A 23083-nucleotide genomic window follows, 5' to 3' on the forward strand; every position below is an offset into this window, starting at 1 on the left:
CCGTTTTAATAGCTAGTAAACTTTATTTTCAGTAAGCAACTGTCTCTGCATTTTTATTGCGCCCACAACAAAGGGATATCTATCCCAAGACCCTCTGGCATTTTTGACACCTTTGGACTTCTGGCAAAGACTGGCAAGAGCAGCTCGAAAACTACTGAAGGAGGTGGAGCCAACCACAAAATGTCAGAGAATGAGTTATATGTGTAACTCTCCCGGTAATGCTTCAACATTTCAGGTAGAAGTTTTGTTTAACAGGATGCCTTTTAAAACGAGTGTGTTGTTTAAAAATATTTTCTTGCCCAGACAGGTTATCCTTTCCACGTGGGCCAATAAACGTGGGTGAAATGTGGGTTACATGCAGAGGTGGGATCCAGCAGGTTCTCACAGGTTCCCGAGAGTAGGTTACTAATTATTTGTGTGTGCCGAGAGGGGGTTACTAATGGGTGATTTTGCCACGTGATTTTGGCCTTAGTTATGCCCCTCCTCTCAGCAGTAGTGCGCAGAACTTGAAGCAGTCTAGCAGGAGGTGCGCCGGCGTGTGTGGCAGCCTGCGCCTGCATGCATTCATTTCCCACCCAAGGACCGGCGCAGCGGCTGCGTCCTTGCCACAGCCCCGCCCAGGAATGCCCCACCCCTGGAATGCCTGGCCATGCCCCCATCATGCCCCGCCCAGCCCCATTGGCACTACGCCACAGTTTGAATCCCACCACTATGGGAACCTGTTACTAAAATTTTTGGATCCAACCACTGGGTGGCATGCAAGGGAAGGGGATGGAGGGGATGGGGTGAGGGGTGGCATGCAAGGGAGGGGAGGGAGGGGGAGGGCTGGCATGCAAGGGAGGGAGGTGGCTGGCATCTGGACATGGCCCACCCACCCTAGAGGAGGAAGGGGGGAGGGGTGGCATGCATGGGAAGGGGAGGGAGGAGAGGGGGAGGGAGGGGTGGCATGCAAGGGATGCAATTTTCTTTGTATGAATGCTGGCATTCTGAATCTGTTTCTTTCAGGGCATTATGGACAATGGGCCATTTATTATAGCATTAAAACAGCATTAAAATTATTTGCATTGAACAGGAAGGCCTTGCCCTGAGAATTTCGTGCCCGGGAGAATCCAAAACGAAAATGTCAGTTTTTCAAGTTGAAACGGCACGTGCGCATCTGAGAAACTTGGTGGCCTCGAGTAAGGCTCTCGTGGTGTGGGTGGACAGATAGAGAGTTCAGCTCTGAAGGTCATGCTCAGGAAACACTGAGCAAGAGATAAATATTTGCCATCAAAACTGGCCTACAAGGAAGGCATGAGGATGAGGTCAGAGGAGGAGCGGAGATGAAAATTGCCACAAGCTCGCTGAACGGAAGCACGATGAGTTGGTGTCATGAAGCAAGATCGCGATTCCTGTCTGACTGTCAGCTTGTCACCATTGTAGCCGTAAAGGCGAAAAAAGAGAACTTGAAGCTCACAAACAAATCTGGGGGTGGGATTTGTGTGTCAAACATAGACACGATGAATGCTCTCCACCGGCACAAGGGGAGTCTAAAGAGAGGCCTTCTGACTTGCAGAAACCTTCAAACCTGGCATCCTGTTTCCACCAGTGGGCAGGAAGATAGTTCTTGAAAGTTCATTAGTAGGGCATGGAGGCTAAATCCCTCCCCTTTTGTCTGACTCCAGCGTTTTCTATTCAGGGCCTCTGATCTGAGAGGTTCCATTTAGCTTTTTTGGCTGTTCGCTATTGTTAGACTTGAATGAGTGCTTTATTACAGTCAAAGACCAACATTTGCTGTCAAATACAGTCTACAACCAGAGCCTATGGAGACTTGGGGCAACCCATGTTGCTGGGCACACGCCTGTGGGGCACCCAGCAGACTCCTGTCACCCCTCGCCCCACATCCCCCACCTGCCGTTGCCACTGCCGCCCCCACCGCCACTCACTGGCCAGCCTGCTGGCCGGCCGTCGTCCCCCTCACTCACTGTTTACTTTCCCCATCAGTCTGAGGCTGGGCTTCAAGGAAGCTGCTGCTCAGGCAGCTTGTCTCTATGATTTCTTAAAAGGGCAATGCTCAAAAGATTGCTTTAAGCAATCTTTGGAGCATTGCCCTTTTAAGAAATCATAGAGACAGGCTGCCCGAGCGGCAGCTTCCCTGAAGCCCAGCCTCCGTCTCTGCAGGAGAATGTAAGCAGTGCAGCGCGCATGCTGCTGCAACATAAATAAAGCGAGGAGCTCCGCCGGGGCATGCCAGGAGGGACACAGTCTCCGGGCACCATTTAAACCCGGTACGCCACTGTCTATAACTTAATATTTATAACGTCAGAAATAGACATATTTTCTATGGATCCGTATGTGTGTGTATACACACACACACTATCATTGAGCGGCTCACCACACACATATACATAGAGAGAGATTTGTGCGACAAATTCCGTATGTTAATTGTGTGTTGTGTGAAGAAATTATTTTCTTAAACTGCTGTCCGTAAATGTCATTGTGTGACACCCCGCACAATTCATTTACTAATAGCGAAGGTGGTCAAATCTGAGGGTACTTAAACCCAGTGACCGGAGCTGTGAATGGGCAAGCCAGATCTTTCTACAAAGCTGAAAAGGGTCCCAAGTTCGGAGAACAATGTGAAATCTAAAAAAATACATTGGGGAGTTTTAAAAAGCCAGAATTAATAACAGGAGCACCTGTAGCTTTAAGCGATGGATTCCCTCACAGCTGAAGATGGGGATAGATAAAACATAGGTTGGTGAATGGCTGAGAAGGAGAAAATGAGGCAGGGAATGATGCAACATATAGCAGTTCAATCATGCTCTCATCTAGGGTTGCCAGACCCTCATCAGGGGTGGGGGATTCCCCCAATTTGGGTCCCTTCCTCCCTGTGCAACCCAGCCAGTGGAGGTCTTACCTGACTTAAAATGAGGTCTAGGTTCTATCCCCATTGGTACGATAATGTCAGTTTCGGCAGCATCGTCACTGCCAGCCTCCCTTCACAGCTGGTAAGTGTCCCTCCCCTAATCTCCCTAATGGGGAGGGGCTACATTAGCACCGGCCTCCTCCGTTAAGTAGCCTGGGGTCCACCTGGATTGATCTCTTCTGCAATGGAGACCCAGGTGAGCCCATGTAAGCAGGTTCGCGTTTTTCCATCTCAAGGCCAACCCGGCGGCTGGCCTTCCTTTCTCAACTGACACTGTACGTGATCCCACGAACGGTCACCTTCCAGACTGGATTGATTGCAACTCGCTCTCTCACGCAGGCCTTCCCTTCGCGTCCTGATTCCGGAGAGTAAATTGGTCCATAATCTGGCGGCTGCACGCTTGCTCTAGGAGGTGCCGCCAGAACCATATCTAAGCCTAGGCATATTTCATACCTGCACTGGTTCGATTGAATTCAGTCGTTTCCAAGGTGTTGGCTTTGACCTTTAAGGCTCTTAGGTAATGGGACCCTCAGTACCCTCACCCGGGACCCGTCTTCACCCCATATATGTCCCCGTCGGCCTCTGCGGCTCAGCGAAGAGAAAATTACTGGTGATCCCTGGCCCCTCAATGATCGCGGCTTGGAGCCTCCACCGGGCCAGGCAGCAACAGCTCTGGCCCCTGCCTGGTGGGCCAGCTTCTACCTCCAGCTCATGCGGGCCCATCGCGGAATCTTAATGTGAATTTCTCAGGAATACAAGAATGAAGCCTGTTCCACCGGGCCTTTGGGGAAACCCAGCGTGATGCCCCCCCCCTCTTTCTAAAAAAATCTGTGGACCCTGCGTTCCCCTCCCTCTTCTTTCCTCCCACTTCACTTTCTTAGGGGACTAAGGGAGTGGGATGCCTTCTCCGGTAAGTTTGATTGATGCTGCATTTTAATGGGGAATTGATTTGCAACATATAGAGCCATATTTAATAACAATTCTAACAATTTGATTTTATTTGTGCTCTATCTATTTGTTTGTTAAGCACTTCTGAGGCCCCCCTTCGGGAGGCCGGTGCTTCATAAATATAATTAATGTAATAATAATAATAATAATAATATGTATGTAATAATAATATGTAATAATAATAATAATAACACAAATCATCATCACCATCATGGTTCACATGCATTATTAAGGAGGAACCACCTGGCAACCCTACACCTAACCCCAGCGTAGACTCTGACATTTGGATGTAAGTTGCTACGAGGCAACTGTAAACCAGTTTGTCCCAGCCTCTATGGTAAGCCATGCAGTCTCTACGGTACTTGATGGGAAAAATAGAAATCCTATAGACTGTCTTTAGTCACTGTAGGACCTTTTATTCTAGACTTCATGATTCTTCCAGGTAAACTGATCTCTGTTGTTCGGAGATAAGTGGTCACTGGGGGTGGGAGACCTCTCTACCCCAGAAGGCTGTGCCCTCCAGTACTCCAGTAGCCAGCAGGAGAAAAAAAAATATCACTATCAGGCCTCTCTGGGAGTCATCAAAAACTCTATGGTTTTACCATAGAGTTTTTTGGCAATTCCTAGCGAGGCATGGCATCACATCTGGGTATTACCAGAAATGATAGTATCCCAGTATTGATGGCCATCTTTCCCATTTCCTTGCCCTACCCTGTTGGGGTTGCCAGTGGAAATGATATGATGTGAGACATGGTTCTCACCACAGCAGTGATGTCACTACAGTGCTGGTTGCTCAAGCTTAGTATTAAGGATGGGCACTGCCTGCCCCCTGTAAGACCCACATTGTCAGGACTACAACTCCCAGCAGGCACCAATTCCCGCCATTTCGACTAGAGAAGCGGGGAAACTGAGTGGGAGGCTGCGGCCAATTGAAACCACGCAACTCTGAAGGAGCCAATGGGGAAGCGGGGACAGGGGGGTCACAGGGGAGTTGACTGGTTTCTGTTGGTTTTAGAAATAGAAATAAATACTGGAACTGAGGACAAGAATCCTGTTGCCAAGAACCCCAGCAACTAGATGCATATGGTTCAATAAAGTTAGTTCCTTTTTTGGCCAATGGAGCTTTGTTTTGAGTGGGTTCAGCCTTACACACGTGGACTTTGAAGGTTTGAAATTTTCCAGGATTGGGCTCTCCCCTTTTTCAAGCCAAGGGGAAACCCCACACCAGTCTGATGAATTCGACTTTTTCATATTTTTCATTTTTGGCCTTTTAAAACTCAGAACAAAAAAACCCACCCAATTTTTTAGAAAATGTGCACAGCCTTATCCAACAGGATCGCCATAATATCTGCGACTTGATGGGATTTTATGCAGACACATTTAATGCTAATTTATATTGCAAGCTGCCATGACTTTTGGAAAGTAGACAGAAGAAGAAGAAGAAGAGTTTGGATTTATATCCCCCTTTCTCTCCTGTAGGAGACTCAAAGGGGCTTACAATCTCCTTGCCCTTCCCCCTCACAACAAACACCCTGGTGAGGTGGGTGGGGCAGAGAGAGCTCATTGGAAGAACATTGATCTAGCCCAAAGGTCACCCAGAGGTGGCTAATGTGATATTTTTAAATAAACAAATAAAATATTTAAAATATGCTTGATGTCTCTTTGAGCCTCCCCCTCATTTTAGAGATGCTTTCTCTGAGTCTCAGCCCCTCCCCACCTGAATTATGGAAAGAATATTCCGAGCCTACCTTACAGGTCTGTTTTCAAAAATTGCTGACCAGTTCTAGGTTGGGATGAAGAGTTTTGGAAAGTTGAAGCATGGCCAGAATTTTCATTACATGTTTTTTTCAAAAGGATACAAAGATATAATCATCCATGAAACGCTTCTTGAGATTTTCGACAATGGCGTCCTCGTTGATTTTGGACAGAAGGACCATGTCATCAACCCCGCTCTGCTTGACGTTGTGGCTCTGCCAATGAAATCGTTCCTTGCTGCCCTGTGGTGAGATGACAGAGAGAAAAAGAAAACTGGTACATAAGAAATGGAGAACTTGAATATTGAGTTAGTGCGATGGCTTTGGAGCGAGGGGGATAGGAAGACTTTGAACCCAACTGCTCTCAGCTAAAGAGCAGAGAGTATGAGGCATTAGTGCATAGATGTCATAACTGTTCAGCGGCCCTCAGATGTTATGGACTACAGGTCCCTTATCACCTCTGCCAGCATGATGCTGGCGGGGATGATGGGAACATGTAATCCATACTTCTGGAGGGTTACCTAAGCCTGGACACCTGTGGCGTAGTGGTTAAGAATGTTGGACTATTATGTGGGAGACCCCGGTCTGAATCCCTATTAGTGCTATGGAAGTTTGCTGGGTGACATTGGGTCAGTGGTGGGATCCAAAAATGTTAGTAACAGGTTCCCATGGTGGTGGGATTCAAACTGTGGCGTAATAGTAGGGTTAGGCTGAGCCATGGGAGCGATGGGGGGCGTGACCGGGCATTCTGGGAGTGGGGCATTCCTGGGCAGAGACTGTGGCAAAAGTGACACAGCCGCTCATGGCGATCCCATGAAGGGAAGCGAATGCAGGCGCAGAAGGCTGCCGCGCGTGCTTCCTCCTGCTAGACTGCTTCAAGTTCTGCAGCTTACTGCTGGGGAAGGAGGGGCTTTAATCTAAGGCTAAAGGAAATCCGTGGCAAAATCACCATTTTAGTAGCCCCCCTCTTGGCACACACAAATAATTAGTAACCTACTCTCGGGAACCTGTGAGAACCTGCTGGATCCCACCTCTGCATTGCATGACAGATTCTCTCAGTCTAACCTACCTCACTGGATTGTTGTGGCAATGATGGCGGGGAGGCAACACGTGAGCCTTCACTTTGAGGGAGAAAGGGTGGGGTACAAATGGAAACTCAAACCAAATGATTTGCTAGCCCCATCCACACCTCTGGGATCTTCTATAGATTCTTTAAACCTCAACTGCCCACAATTAAATCTAAAGGGGGGACAGAAGCTTTCTCTCTTACCAGTGGGATTGGAGCATGTAAATTGTCACGGCTCCCTGAGGTCCTTCCTTGCTTGGAAGCCTGTTAGATTAAGACTGCATTTAGAAATGAGGTAAATAGAGATCATTATTTTGTAGATATTTATTGGAAAAGACATAGATGGAGATGAACCGCAAAGGTTTATTTAATAGAAAATAAAGTATTTAATAGTGTAAATGTTACGTGAGGTCAACTGTATATATAAAGTAAATATATAACGTATAAAGTAAATATAGAGTAAAACTGGCTCTCAGGTGCAGTCAATAAACCCTGAATGAAGATTTTATTCCCTGCCTGCCTCCCTCCAGTTAGATTGCCTCAGCAGGTTCTTTCCTTACATTGACCCTTTCCGCACAGCAACAATGATAACATCTTCAGGATGCTATAAAAAGTTCTGTTTTCATTTTTGTTGTTGTTCACTTGGTGCCTTTCATAACGTTCCGCAAGCATGTTATCAGTGGTGGGATTCAGCCGGTTCGCACCACTTCGGCAGAACCGGTTGATAAAATGGTGCTTGTAAACAGCGGTTTATTAAAATTATTTGAATCCCACCACCGGAACCAGTTGTTAGATTATTTGAATCTCACCACTGTGGGTTACACTCATGAAAATAATTTGTGCTGGGACCCATGGGGTGGGTGGGTAGAAAATGCAGAGGCTGCCACCCCCCCTGCCCCACGGACCACCTGCTCCCGTGTCCCGGGCTGAGGGGTTTCTCCCCTGCTTGGTGCTGCCGGCTCCCAGAGTAGCAGAGTTGGCAGCACCGAGCAAACTCCACCACTACCACCATCCCCCCCTCTGCCCAGCAGAGCAGGCAGCTGCCTCCTTCATGGGGCAGAGAGGGGTTTCCGGCTCTCAGGCTGCCAGCTCCAGCCAGTGCAAGAGCCGGCGGCATGGGGCAGGCTGTCTACTCTGCCCAAAGCAGGGCCACTTTCCCCAGTGGGGCAGTGGGGATTTGTTTTGTTTGTTTGTCATTTGTCATTTGTTTGTTTGCTCTGTTTGTTTGTCAGTCAGTCAACAAGCTGCCAGTTAGTTAGTCAGCCAGTCAGTTAGTCAGTTAGTTAGTTAGATTTTATACCATCCCAAGGTCAAGTGTACAACATAAAAAATCTTTGATATAGATATCATTTCTAAAAAAAAAACCTTTTAAAAAAAAAACAGCAATAAAATAATAGTCACCAAGGCCCGCCAAAACTCCCCATTTTCAAAATCCTCCTAAAAAAAGGGAGACAAGCAGTCCCATGGCATTTGTCTTACCACCACTGAGGTCCCACCAGAATCCCACACTGAGAATCACCTTAATCTCTCAAGAGGGGTGCTTCAGGGTGATGTCCCCAGATGTCCCTGTGTGGCTTGCACGCCACTCACAGACTACACAGACCTGTTCCTGGAGAAAATGGATGCTTTATGGGTGGACTCTGTGCCAGATTACTCACCTCTATCATATCTTTGCATCCTCTTGCAAGCTCAAAATGCAGATCTCCAGGAGATTTTTTTTACTCACTTACTTAAGTTTATTTACAGTCATAGACCAGGATCACAGAAAATATCCAGCGAAATACGTTGAAACCAGCTCCCACAATAACCAAGCTGGTCAGGATCGAGAGTGAGTTCACTGCTGTAGACGTTAAAATGAGAGTATTAAAACCAAAGAAAAAAATCCAACTATGATACAATATAACAAAATATTTCCTTGTAATAGTGGCCCAAATTTACTACTTTAGCTAAAACCAATTATTATAAGAATGACCTTTGTTCCTTTTACAGATACTCCAGGCAAATTCGGCAACTCTCAATGTGACCTCAACATCTGTTCCGGCAACCAATATTGAAATAAGGGATCTCCTATCCCTGCCAGGATATTTACATAACACTGGGTTAATTAAAAAATTTCTTTCCTCTTCTAAATTTCTACAAACAAAGATAAGATGTTCTAGCGATTCTATGGATCCATCTTGGCATGAACATAAGCATTCATCTTTCGGTTTCTTATTATATTTACCAAATAAAACCGCCGTGGATGTCTAATGTCTAATGAGCATAAAACTTCTTTGGAGGTTTAGTACATCTAGCTGTTTTATATGAGCATCAGTGTTAAACCTATAGTTCAAGGAATGGATTTGTCAATCCTCATTACATTCTTGATTCCTATTTTATATCATGGGTCCTTTCATATTATCCACGAATCTTTGTTCAATTAATGATCTGGCCTGTATATTTCCTGTTATCATTAATGTCTCTACAGCTAAACCATAGGATCTCAGCTTAGTTTCCACGGCCTTACGCCACGGTGAAACAAATGGATCCCTACTAATAAGATAGAGGAGACCTTTGGTTGGACCAAATAACCTAAGCCAAAGCCAAAATAAAAGGCCATCAACCATATTTGGGCCTCAGTTGTGACCATTTCAGCCTCAAGTCTAATGGCTATATTAGAAATGCGTAACGGAGCCTGAAATATGGCTCTTAAGAGTTTTGCCTGAACTCTTTCAGCTATTAGTTTATTGCACTCAATACATAATTATGTGCCATAGAGCAACAGTGTTAAAGATTTAGCTTTGTATAGTCTTAAGGCGGCTTCGATGTTACAAGCACCCTTTCTCCAAAAAAAATCTCCTAATAGCATTTGCACTCATCTCTGCCCTTGTGGATGCTTTTGTTAAGTGCAAGGTGTTCTGACTACTATCCTAGAAATCAACCCCCAAATATCTATAAGACCAAACCTTTTCCAGGCTAGCCGAATTTATTTGCCAATGCTGCATCTCTTTGCCACCACCACAAGCCATAATTTTGGTTTTCCCATGATTAATTTCTAAGTTTTGACAGTAATCTGCAAACACCCTTAAGGCTCATCATAAAACCAATGGGAGTGTGCGCTAATAATACTGTGTCGTCAGCATATAACAATGTTGATATATGCTGATCAACTAATTTGGGAGAGTGGGAATCTGATCTTCGCATGTAAGAAATCACGTCATTGATATAAAAATTAAATAGTAAGGGAGCTAAAATGCACCCTTGCTTGACTCCTTTTTTTTTGCTTTAATGGCCTCAGTTAGGTGCCCTTGGGGATTACATCTCACTTTAATATAGGTATTCCCATAAAGTGCTTTGATTAAAAATAAGAGTACCCTGTTTATGTTGGTTGCCTTATGCAGTTTGTTTCCAGGAGGCTGTTTCCGCTCAAGATGGCGGCGGGAGGCCGAAGCGCTTACCTCCACCCCGGCATAAATTATGCCAGTGGAAGGCTTTGGGGGACTGCTGCTCACTGCGGTAGCATGCAAGCAGCCCCAAAAATCTGCCAAACCGGAGATGGTGCCCCCTCCACTGACCTTCACATCCAGCGCTGCTCTTGAGGGCTGGAGGGACATGCTCACGCTGCCCTCCGACCTTCAGGGGTTGGAGGGCAGCGTGGGCGTATCCCTCCAGACTTCCAGAGCAGCACTGGATGGGAAGGTCAGTGGGAAGAGATGGGGAAAGCGACATCTTCCTGCAGGAATTGCTGTTTGCACGCGCATTGGTGGGAAAGGCGCCATGCAATTCAAAACCTAAGCTCAATGGCCGAGGTTTTAAGCGACGCCTTTGCTAAGCCCTTCGGGGTCGGGCAAAGAGATGGCACTGCTGTGATGCAGCAGGTATCTCCTGTCGCGAACAGCACCCCAGGGCGTGATATTTTCAACTGTGCCACTAAGGCTTCGTTATTGCATGCCAATGCGGGAAGCAGCCAGAGTTTGACCCTGCAAATCATTTCAAAGGTTGATTTAAGATCAATGAATGTCAGATAACAAGGTTTTACTTTTTGTCTGACCATATTTGGCCATCAAGTAATTTAAGATCATACAATGATCAAGGCATCCACAGCCTTCTCTAAACCCAGCTTGCTCTTCTTCTATGACACCTTCTTGCATCATCCAGTCACTCAGTTTCCACTGTAGATTGCGCTAGCATATAACTTACTCACTGTGCTTAGTAAGCTAATTGGTCTACAGTTTGATGGAAGGTTTTTCCACCCCTTTTTGTAAATCGGTACAATAATTGCTGTGTTCCAATCTTTGGGGATTACACCAGTTCTGTCAATAGCGGTGAACAGTGCTGCAAGAATGGGGGTCCACCATTCTATATACTTTTTTAGGTGATCTGGATATATTGAATCAGCACCAGGTACCTTTCCACATTTCAGTGAACCAATTAGTTTACTTATTTCAGAGGATGAGACTGGGGGCCAATGTGGCAATTTTTGTATATCTGTGTCAGCCTGAACTACCTTATCATTAGTAGCAAATAAGTATCTGAAATAATCTTCCCATAAGGCCTCTCCTGGCTCCATCCCCAGATCTGCAGGAGATTCCCAGTCTGGATCTGGCAACACGACCCCGCATCCCCTGTCAGTGGCCAGAGGTATAGCTGCTGGAGCCAAACAGCTGGTACTTGATGTGCTTTTCCACCCCCATGGCCCCCGTGATGCCCCCCGCGGTGCCTCCCACCTCCCTTCCCACACTTACCTATGTTCCTTTTCTTTTTCTAGTACTTTTTTAGGCTGAAAAAAGCAGCCTCTTCACAGTTCAGGCTAAAAACTGCCTGAAGAACTATACTTCCCAGGAGACCTTATGAGCCCCAAGGTCTCCTGGGAACTGTGTAGTTCCTCAGGCAGTTTTTAGCCTGAACTGTGAAGAGGCTGCTTTTTTTCAGCCTAAAGTACTCAGAAAGAAGAGAAGAGAACAATGTCAGGTAAAAAAAATGTGGGAAGGGTGGGATGTGCGCATAGGAAGCAAAAGGGGGGGAGGGGCTAGGGGCGATTTTCTGCCCCCAGGTGTGTGCCCGGTGCACAACACACACACCGTCCCCTTGCTGCTCCGCCACTGCCAGTGGCCAAGGGGGTCCTACCAACCCCAAGCTGGACTCATGCTTCTACAAACTCAGACATCTTCACTGGACTATGCTGCCCCAAATTCAGTGCATCAAGATGTTTCCGAAGCCCAACCCAGAAGGGTACTGCGGTCCCCAACTGGAGAAGTGAACACACCAACACCAGTCACAAGAGCAAGACTTGCCTCTCCACAGCCCCACCGAGGACTGAAAGCAAGAGAAGGAAATGGCAAATCTGACGCTTCAGCTCCAAGCTGAGCAGTACGAAATCAAAAGGAAACCGATTCTGTGAGGGTGCTCGGTTGGAAAGTGCTGCTGAGTCATCTTGGGCGACTCCTTTGAAGCAATGCTTGTCACAGGACACAAACCCGAGGGACAAAATCAGACCAAAAGGGCCTGGACATCCACTGTCTGGGGAAGGCTGTGTTATTATTAGAAGAAAAAAATTACTCTGCCTGGCTCAAAAGAACAGCAATAAAAGCCATGAACCGTAGTAGAGATAATTAAAAGCACAATACCCAAAACCCAAAATATATAAGCAATGGAAAACAATACAATACACGGGCAAATTAACAGATAGAAAAGGGATCCCAAAAAATACACAAAAGATAATGAATCTCTGTATGAATAATATCCCTTCACAGAAATCCTTGTAATTCAGTGGTAAGCATCGAGCAGACCTCCAGTGATTGACTCAACTGGGATGGTATGAATGCTTGTAGCAGTGGCGTAGGAGGTAAAGAGCTCGTGTATCTAATCTGGAGGAACCGGGTTTGATTCCCAGCTCTGCCGCCTGAGCTGTGGAGGCTTATCTGGGGAATTCAGATTAGCCTGTACACTCCCACACATGCCAACTGGGTGACCTTGGGCTAGTCACAGCTTCTCGGAGCTCTCTCAGCCTCACGAATCTCACAGGGTGTTTGTTGTGAGGGGGGAAGGGCAAGGAGGTTGTAAGCCCCTTTGAGTCTCCTGCAGGAGAGAAAGGGGGGATATAAATCCAAACTCCTCCGCCTCCTCCTCCTCCTCCTCCTCCTCCTCCTCTTCTTCTTCTTCTTCTTCTTCTTCTTCTTCATCATCAAAACCAGGGTGTCCATATGTTCATGGACTACAATTCCCATCAGCCCCTGCTGGCATGGCCAATTGGCCAGAAGGGGCTGATGGGAATTGTGGTCCATGAACATCTGAAGCGCCAGAGTTGGACACCCCTGATCAAAACATTTGAATATCCAAATAGTGTTGCTCTGATGACAGAGGCTTGAAGTACTGCTGTTGCCGGGTCTCACCTGAATACCATATCATGAGATAAACTGGCCATGCTCAAGCATGAACAAATATCAAAAGTTGGAAGTGCTCTATTTGCCATATGTTCACCTGGATGCCATGTCAGGAGATAAGCTGTCCACGTGTAAACATCAAATAGTAGTGCTAATCCAGGTAAGTTAAACACTTTCTAATCTGGAGGAACCGGGTTTGATTCCCCGCTCTGCCGCCTGAGCTGTGGAGGCTTATCTGGGGAATTCAGATTAGCCTGTGCACTCCCACACACGCCAGCTGGGTGACCTTGGGCTAGTCACAGCTTCTCGGAGCTCTCTCAGCCCCGCCTACCTCACAGGGTGTTTGTTGTGAGGGGGGAAGGGCAAGGAGTTTGTCAGCCCCTTTGAGTCTCCTGCAGGAGAGAAAGGGGGATATCAATCCAAACTCTTCTTCTCTTCTTAAGCCTTCTTCAGTCACAACAATTATATACAGAAGGTAACTGTGGATTAAACTAGGAGAGAAAAGAACTAAGTTGCTGTGTCAAGCTTATGTCTGTTTATTCAGAAGGAAGTCCCATTCTATCTAGGGCATCTTTACTCAGATGCTTGTTTAGATTTCCTCCAGGGATCTAATCACTATAGAGCCAGCATGGTGTAGTGGCTAAGAGTAGGTGCACTCTAATCTGGGGAACCAGGCTTCATTCCCCACTCTGCCGCTTGAGCTGTGGAGACTTATTTGGTGAACTAGATTAGCTTGTGCACTCCAACACATGCCAGCTGGGTGACCTTGGACTAGCCATAGCTCTCTCAGCCCCACCCACCTCACAGGGTGTTTGTTGTGAGGGGGGAAGGGCAAGGAGATTGTAAGCCCCTTTGAGTCTATTTACAGGAAAGTAAAGGGGGAATATAAATCCTAACTCGTCATCGTCCTCCTCCCCCCATCTGGGGCATGCACCAGAATGTTTGGGGGTATGCAAAAAAAAAAGATCTAACGGAGGGAAAAGGTACATGAATGTCAACTGTGTAAGACAAATTACAAGGCGAAAGTTGTGAAATAAATTCAATATGATGACATAAGAACATAAGAACATAAGAACTAGCCTGCTGGATCAGACCAAAGTCCATCTAGTCCAGCACTCTGCTACTCGCAGTGGCCCACCAGGTGCCTTTGGGAGCTACGTGCAGGATGTGAAAGCAATGGCCTTCTGCTGCTGCTGCTGCTCCTGAGCACCTGGTCTGCTAAGGCATTTGCAATCTGAGATCAAGGAGGATCAAGATTGGTAGCCATAAATCGACTTCTCCTCCATAAATCTGTCCAAGCCCTTTTTAAAGCTATCCAGGTGAGTGGCCATCACCACCTCCTGTGGCAGCATATTCCAAACACCAATCACACGTTGTGCGAAGAAGTGTTTCCTTTGCCCCAACTGGAGTTTCTGAAGCAAGTCCAAGGGCAGCCCTGCAAAGAGTTAGTTGTCGTAGTCCAGACTAGAGGGGACCATTGCATGGATCACTGTGGCTAAGACAAGTTGGGACAGGTAGGAAGCCTCATCTGGCGAAGATACTAAAAAGCCAGGCGAGCAACACGTGTGACTGAGGCTCCAAAGCTAAGGAGGCATCTGGGGTCACACTCAAGAGTCTTGACCTCTGGTGAAGGTGTCAATTGCACACCTTCACAAGTCGGTAGTTGGCCACCCCCTCCCCCCCTAAATCTCCCCGACTCAGCCCCACGACTTCGGCGTGCAAGGGATCTTCTAACTCTTGCTTGCTGCAAGAAGCGATTTCCTCTGAGGTTTGGCACTGTGGCCTCAAACCCTTCAGTTAAAGGGAAGGGAGAAAGGGGAACCGGGTGTGTGTCTGTGTGTCTGTGTGTGTGTGGGGTGGGGAGCTGTTGCGAAAACTACTCCGGCATTTCCCGGGACACAGTTTCAAAAGTCTGCACCGCAGGCACGGCCTGATGCCCGACTCTGTTCTCAAAGGGTGCATCGCTCGATACATATTTTCCCTTCCCCCCCAGCACAGTGAAACATCCCTCCACGGGACAGGATCTCTGCATGAGTCTCTGTTCTGGGTTTGCGTTCCTCAAAGGCAAGGGACAGCTCCCCAATCTCCTTCCCCAGCCCCACTCACTGGTAAGACAGGATTTCTCATCTCACACAGCAGCTTCATGCCAGGAAGGGACACGCCTTTTTGTGGTTCAGCAACATAGATATGCATATGAGTAGCGGATGTGGAGCCTAGTCCTCTTTGACGGATGTAAACCCATCTACGGACTGGTGAATGCAGGGATAGAGCCAGGCAAACAGGGATATGTGAGGGATATGATCTGAGATTGCAAAGGCCTTAGCAGACCAGGTACTCGGGAGCAGCAGCAGCAGCAGAAGGCCATTGCTTTCACATCTTGCCTGTGAGCTCCCAAAGGCACCTGGTGGGCCACTGCAAGTCGCAGAGTGCTGGACTAGATGGACTCTGGTCTGATCCAGCAGGCTCTTTCTTATGTTCTTATGACTGTACCCGGGGGACCTCGATCTGCCCACCACCAGGAACTCCTCCTGCCCTCTTTTCCACCACCACACTTGTATGCCCCCACCTGCCCGTCCATCAGAGGCGTATCTAGGGGAAATGTAGCTCGGTGCAAAATCTGAGCGCCCCCCCCCCCGTATGGATGGCCGCCCTCCCCCCCATGACCAAACAATGTTTTTTTGCACCAGGCCATCTCAAAGTCACCATCACATTATAGAACATGCCCCAACTCACAACTCATGGGGAGAAGGAGGAGAGGGGTGATTTTCCGCCCCCCACGTGACTAAATGGCCACAGTTTGTGGACATTTGAATGCCTGGGTGGTTCGCCCCTGCCGTCTATCCTTCTTCCTGTTGTAAATTCTCACTCGTTTGCACGCCCTTTCCCCAAGAGCACTGGTCAGTGCATTTGGCCGTGCAATAGTTAAGAGTGGTAGACTCTAATCTGGAGAACCGGGTTTGGTTTCCCACTCCTGCACATGAAGCCTGCTGGGTGACCGTGGGCCAGTCACGGTTCTCTCTGAACTCTCTCAGGTGTCTGTTGTGGGGACTGGAAGGGGATTGCAAGTTGCTTTGAGACTCTTTAAAGACAGAGAAACGTGAGGTATAAAAGCCAACTCTTCATCTTCTGATGCTGATGCTGCTGCCGCAGTTGTCGCCAGTGTGAACCACCCATATGCCCTCCTTCCATGATTATAGACAGGTATAAGTACAGACAGATGGCAAGAGAGAAGAAGAAGAAGAAGAGATTTGGATTTATATCCCCCCTTTCTCTCCTGTAGGAGACTCAAAGGGGTTTACAATCTCCTTGCCCTTCCCCCCTCAGCAGTGGCGTAGGAGGTTAAGAGCTCATGTATCTAATCTGGAGGAACTGGGTTTGATTCTCAGCTCTGCCACCTGAGCTGTGGAGGCTTATCTGGGGAATTCAGATTAGCCTGTACACTCCCACACACGCCAGCTGGGTGGCCTTGGGCTAGTCACAGCTTCTCGGAGCTCTCTCAGTCCCGCCTACCTCACAGGGTGTTTGTTGTGAGGGGGGGAGGAGATTGTCAGCCCCTTTGAGTCTCCTGCAGGAGAGAAAGGGGGGATATAAATCCAAACTCTTCTTCTTCTCACAACAAACACCCTGTGAGGTAGGTGGGGCTGAGAGAGCTCTGAAGAGCTGTGACTAGCCCAAGGTCACCCAGCTGGCGTGTGTGGGAGTGCACAGGCTAATCTGAATTCCCCAGATAAGCCTCCACAGCTCAAGCGGCAGAGCAGGGAATCAAACCCGGTTCCTCCAGATAAGAGTGCACCTGCTCTTAGCCACTACGCCATTGCTGCATGGGTGAAGGTGCAGTCAGAAATCCTGGACGCTGGCAGCTGCCCCACCTTTGGGTACGCTCCTTCCCACTAGAATGAATGTCATTCCATACAAAAAACCCACCACGTTCACAAGGGAAGAGCAAGGCTCATTGCTGCTAACTTTCTACATGTGAGGGACATGTCTTTGTATTCTGAAGTGGTTGTCGAACTATGGATTGGGACAGTGGTGGGATCCAAACATTTTAGTAACAGGTTCCCACGGTGGTGGGATTCAAACTGTGGCGTAGCGTCCATGGGGCTGGGCTGGGCACGACGGGGGCATGGCCGGGCATTCTGGGGGCGGGGCATTTCTGGGCGGGGCTGTGGCAAGGACACGGCTGCTGCGCCGGTCCTTGGGCGGAAAATAAATGCACGAAGGCGCAGGCTGCCACGCACGCCGGTGCACCTCCTGCTAGACTGCTTCAAGTCCTGTGCGCTACTGCTGAGAGGAGGGGCGTAACTAAGGCAGAAATCGCGTGGCAAAATCACCAATTAGTAACCCCCTCTCGGCACACACAAATAATTAGTAACCTACTCTCGGGAACCTGTGAGAACCTGCTGGATCCCACCTCTCGATTGGGATCAAAAGCAGGTCATCACTCTTTGGCAAGTGAATTACAACCGCAGGAGAGAGTGGAAGAAGATGCGGGAGAGAGGGCCATCAGGGAGATACATCGTTCATCGTTTATTTTTTAACAGCCCATAAACCGTACAGCCGTTCTTAAAAAAGGATCACAACAGACTGCAAAACCGAACTTCGACACATCCACTACACAGTTTTGATTCAGACCATTCAAAAAGAACTTGGAAAAGAGGCAAATTTAACTTTGTATTTTGTCAGGAACTTTTTCTTTTCTGCTTCATATTTAGGACAATGAAAAATACACGTGCGTGTGAATCAAGTACGTTCATCTGACAGTCGCAGAATCTTTGATTTGAAGGAGTGCGTAAATAGCGGCCCTTCAACTGGGCTGTTGGGAGTGCATTGCAAAGTGCAACTTTGTATGCTCCTCTCAATTTAGGGACTGTTAACATTGGCAAATATCAAGGTAAAGCAGTATGTTTAATACCCAAATTTAACGGAGAGCACTTGCTCATGGCGTTTTTTTAAAATACCTTTCCAGTCATACTGAACTAGTTTCTGAATGCATGACGTAACTCGTTGCTTAGTTAAACCACCGGGCATATTCCAGTCATATCTGACTAGTTTCTGAATGCATGACATAAGCCGTTGCTTAGTTAAACCACCAGGTGAACAGCACCCTTCCATTTTACCGCCAACCACCCTATTATGCCACCTTAACTAGCTATTTTCCCATTGCTAGCACTACAAAAACAGGGAGACATTTTGGTTTGCCTTGGCCGATAGCAGTGATGGCGAACCTTTTCGAGACCGAGTGCCGAAATTGCAACTCAAAACCCACTTGTTTATCGCAAAGTGCCAACACGGCAATTTAACCTGAATACTGAGGTTTTAGTTTAGAAAAAAAATGGTTGACTCCAAGGCGTACGTTACTCAGGAGTAAGCTTGGTGGTAGTCGGTGGCTTTGCTTTGAAGCAACCGTGCAACTCTTCCAACCGGTGAATCATGACCCTAGGAGGGTTTACTCAGAAGCAAGCCCCATTGCCAGCAACTGAGCTTACTCCCAGGTAAAGGATCACGCTTTAGTTCTTCACATGAAAATCAGTGGGGTTTAACAGCGCTTAACAGGGTTACCTACACTGCTTCCCCAAAACTAGGTCTTAAGTTTAATGCTAATAATTGAGCCCAGTGGCCCAGGCCAGCCTAGATATGTGGGGGGAGGGGCGATTCCCCCCCCCACATGACGAACTCTATTTGTGCGTGCCCACAGAGAGGGCTCTGAGTGCCATCTCTGGCACCCGTGCCATAGGTTCGCCACCATTGGCCTATAGCGTGAAATGCACACGAATCCATGCTGTCGCTCAGAAATGCTACATCTATTTGGAAATGGTAAAGATCAACAGAGGCAGCTTGGTATAGTGGTTAGGAGTGGCAGACTCTAATCTGGAGTACCAGGTTTGGTCCCCCTCCCGGTTACATGAAACCCTCCGGGTAACTTTGGGCCAATCACAGGTCTCTCTGAACTCTGCCAACCCAATCAGAGGCAGGGAACGGCAAACCACCCTGAACATCTCTTGCCCTGAAAACACTACTATGAAAATCCAGCTATGATTTGACTACACTTTACACCACTGCAAAGAAGAAGAAGAAGAAGAAGAGTTTGGATTTATATCCTCCCTTTCTCTCCTGCAGGAGACTCAAAGGGGCTGACAATCTCCTTGCACTTCCCCCCTCACAACAAACACCCTGTGAGGTGGGTGGGGCTGAGAGAGCTCTGAGAAGCTGTGACTAGCCCAAGGTCACCCAGTTGGCGTGTGTGTGGGAGTGTACAGGCTAATCTGAATTCCCCAGATAAGCCTCCACAGCTCAGGCGGCAGAGCGGGGAATCAAACCCGGTTCCTCCAGATCAGATACACGAGCTCTTAACCTCCTACGCCACTGTTGTAGGAGTGATGGTGTGATGGTGGCATAGGGCAGTGATGGTGAACCTTTTAGAGACCGAGTGCCGGGGCGGAGCAAGGGGAAACTGCGTCTGGGGCATGCGTGGGCCCTGCACCCCTGCCACGCCCTGTCTGCCCAGCCCTGGAACGCCTGGAACACCCCCAAACACCCCTGCCACACCACCGGAATGCCCTTGTCATGCCCCTGCAGGGACGTACACCCAGTGCATTGCGCCCCCCTCGTCCCCTTGGCGCTATGCCACTGCAGAGTGCCCAAACTGGGGCAACAGCGCGCGTGCCCACAAAAAGGGCTCTGAGTGCCACCTCTGGCATGTGTGCCATAGGTTCGCCACCACTGAAATAGGGCGTCAGGTCCCCGGCTGGCCACCAGCAGGGGTGTGGGTGCGGGGTAGAGATAGAGGTAGAGGTGGCCAGCTCTAGGTCGGTAAAACCCCTAGAGATTTGGAACTGGACAGGGAAGTCAGTGAGATACAATGAAGGGTTGAGAAGTACTTGGAGATTTAGGGGGTGGAGCCTGAGGAGGGTGGAGTTTGGGAAGGGGAGGGGCTTCAGTGGGAGGTAATAACATAGGGTCCACTTGCCAAAGCAGCCCTTTTCTCCAAGTGAACTGATTTTTGTCACCTGGCGATCAGTTGTAATAGAGAGAACTCGAGCTCCCACCTGGAGGTTGGCAACTCTAGAACCCACCCTGCAAAGGACCCATTTTCTCCATGGGAACTGATCTCTGTGGAGATCTGGGGATCAGCTGAAAATCTGGGGATCCCCAGATCCCACCAAGAGGCGGGCATCCTACCTTAACAAGACATCCCTACATCCAGTGGTGGGATTCAGCCGTTTTGCACAGTGGTGGGATCCAAAATTTTTAGTAACAGGTTCCCTTTGTGGTGGGATTCAAACAGTGGCGTAGCACCAATGGGGATGGGCGGGGCTCGACGGGGGCGTGGCCGGGCATTCCAGGGGCAGGGCATTAATAATTTCTCTGTTACTGTAAAAAACTCTTGCTGTAAAAAAAAGTTCCTAATTTCCAGCTGGTATCTTTCTGTCCATCATTTAAACTCATTATAGCAAGTCCTATCGTCTACTGCCAACAGAAACAACTACTTCTCCTCGAATTGACTGCCTGTCAAATACTTCATACTTTCAAATACTTAATTTTGTTTCTAGAAATCAAAAGAAGGATACTTTCCTTAAACAAGGAACTTGACCATATTTCTAAAACATGTTTTTAAAACAGCCCCACAGGGAGAATTATCCCGTTTTCTACCTTCGCTAACCAGCCACATAGGAAACAACAGGACTTTATGATTTTTGGACCTAATGGAACTTCTAACGGAAAAGCGGACCCAATTAGTAACCCCCTCTTGGCACACACAAATAATTAGCAACCCACTCTCGGGAACTGGTGAGAACCTGCTGGATCCCACCTCTGGGTTTGCACCACTTCGGCGGAACCGGTTGTTAAAACAGTTCTTGTAAACAACCAGTTATTTGAATCTCACCACCGGAACTGGTTGTTAAATTATTTGAATCTCACCATGGCCTACATCTTACGTTGGGATGACGGAAACGCTGTGGTCCCTTTCTAAAGAGGTCCCAAACAATACGGTAAGCACAGCAGTAGCTTCCACTCCAGAAGACCATAGCACGGGAGCTCCAACCATCATTCAAGCCACAAAATGGCCCACCGTATTAGCAAGAGTCTGCTTTCTTTTCTGTTTCCCAATTTCTTTTCACAGGGTCGTCACTTCCAATCTAAATTAGAGGGTCAGCCTGTATACCGTCTAACCTCCTTGGAGTGCCAAATAGCATTCTCTGCTCCTCCATTTTAGCTTCACAACAACACTGTGGAGTCGCTTCGGCCAAAAAAACAAGTGACAGGGCCAATGCTTTATCAGACCCATTAAAAGGTTTAGACTCAGCTCACTCTAATCAAAGTCTAACACTCTATACCCTTTCCCACCCAGATAACCCAGGAGATGTGTGAATTAATCCACCACTCTCTTCCTGGATCTTCTTTGTGGTGAAATGCTCCGCCGGGGTCCTATCGCCTGCCTCCCCACCTTCCGATTCTCTCTCAGCGTCTCACAATCTTATTTAAGCGCCGCCTTTGTTCAAATCGTGATCCCCTGCACTATTCAACATAGTGCTTTGAAAAAAAAGAGCATTTATATTGCCCTGGACAGCTAGCAGCAAAACGTACCTTTTCTGTGGCTGCACCCGGAAAGAAAATGGCAGGAGCAACTATAGAAAAAGGTAAGTCTTACTAATAGCCATCCGGGGCAATATAAATGCTCCCCCCCCCCCAAAAAAAACCCCACTATGTTTAATAGTGCAGGGGATAATGATTTGGACGAAGGCGGCACTTAAATAAGATTGTTAGATGCTGATGGAGCATCTTATTTGCTTAAAAATGTGGGAAGTACAGCTTCCACTGCAGCATGCGTGACCGTACTCAGTTTTTTTAGTGGGAATGTGTATAACCACCGATATCATGCCGACTCTATACAGGGAAGACGCCAAACGGGGAAACAAAATATCATACGCCAAACACAGTTCTCTTAGAATTTCAGAAGAGTTTTCAGATGTTAGTTGGCAGGAAGCGTAGCCCCTTCCCTTTACAAATTGTACGAGCCAAGCCGCTCTTTTAGCATCTATTCCTCTTATCTACAGTAAAAGTCATACTGGTTTTAATATCCTTTTGCAATTCCCAGCATGCTGTGGGAGAAGGAAGCCATGACTGTCAGGGGGCTGACTGAAATCTCTCACAGAACTATTATTTCCCAGAGTCCTCTGGGAAGAAGGACTGAAGGTTAAGCCAGTTAAACTCTATAGTGCGGATATGACTGCAAGATCCTGAAAGAATCGCCAAATTGGATCTGTTGCTGAAATCCGGGATAAGGGACAATAGGATCTGGACACAAACTGCCTTCTCTGTGCACCTTTGAAATGACAGCTTTTGGGGATATTATTCTCAGCTAACAGCTCTCTCAGTGCGCCACAGGCAATTATTATTCAAAACCGAACCTCCCTATTAAAAGGCAGCATACCTTTGAATGCACCTAGATGTTGGAAATACAAAAACAGCATCTGACGAAGGGAATTTTCTCTTCATGGTGCTGTGCTTGTGAAGTCTCCCATATACGACAGGGCACCGCTGGGTGAGATAGTTGGACCACTGTCCATCCAGTCCAGTGTTCCAACTGCGACCAACCTTTGAGATGCCAGCAACGGAAGAACAATGTTTGATGGCCATCATCTGCTCTGTTTTGGGGGAGGGGAGAGGGATAGACTGCCCGAGAACATTGAGGCTCTCCTAATTACCCGTAATCAATGTTTCCAGCCAAAACCGGAACTGAGATAACATGCAAAAAGTAAAAAAGGGTGTTCCAACTACACGAGTCCAAATTAAATCCATCATTAGCAAAAGAAAAATAGAATAGCCAATGGAATGTCCTGGGTTTTTTTTAATCACAAAGTTTTAACATGCAGCACCCACACATGCACCTGCTTTGAGCTCCACCAGCACTTACCATGGCTGCTCTCTGGTGTGGGAAGCTCCACCCCACTGCCACCAAGACGCTCAGGAACCAAAACGAGTCACCAAGCCCCCTCGGGAGACATGTCTTTGCCCTAACGGAGGAGTCTGGCCTGCTGCACTT

The 23083-nt window shown here is 47.7% G+C and overlaps 1 protein-coding gene across 1 annotated transcript in view; it reads right to left on the reverse strand.

Annotated features, from left to right (window-relative positions):
* MYO1F (myosin IF) overlaps window positions 1-23083 on the reverse strand; it is a 71358-nt gene extending 48275 nt beyond the window's left edge. Inside the window, exons 1-2 of the mRNA XM_048497177.1 lie at window positions 22955-23083; window positions 5716-5853 (exon numbers count right to left, since the gene is read on the reverse strand). Coding sequence (XP_048353134.1) covers window positions 5716-5853; window positions 22955-22957 — 141 coding nt within the window. The 5' untranslated portion in view covers window positions 22958-23083. The remainder of the gene's footprint in view (window positions 1-5715; window positions 5854-22954) is intronic.

The sequence above is a fragment of the Sphaerodactylus townsendi genome, linkage group LG05 (assembly GCF_021028975.2).
Source record: "Sphaerodactylus townsendi isolate TG3544 linkage group LG05, MPM_Stown_v2.3, whole genome shotgun sequence".
NCBI classification, from domain to species: domain Eukaryota; kingdom Metazoa; phylum Chordata; class Lepidosauria; order Squamata; family Sphaerodactylidae; genus Sphaerodactylus; species Sphaerodactylus townsendi.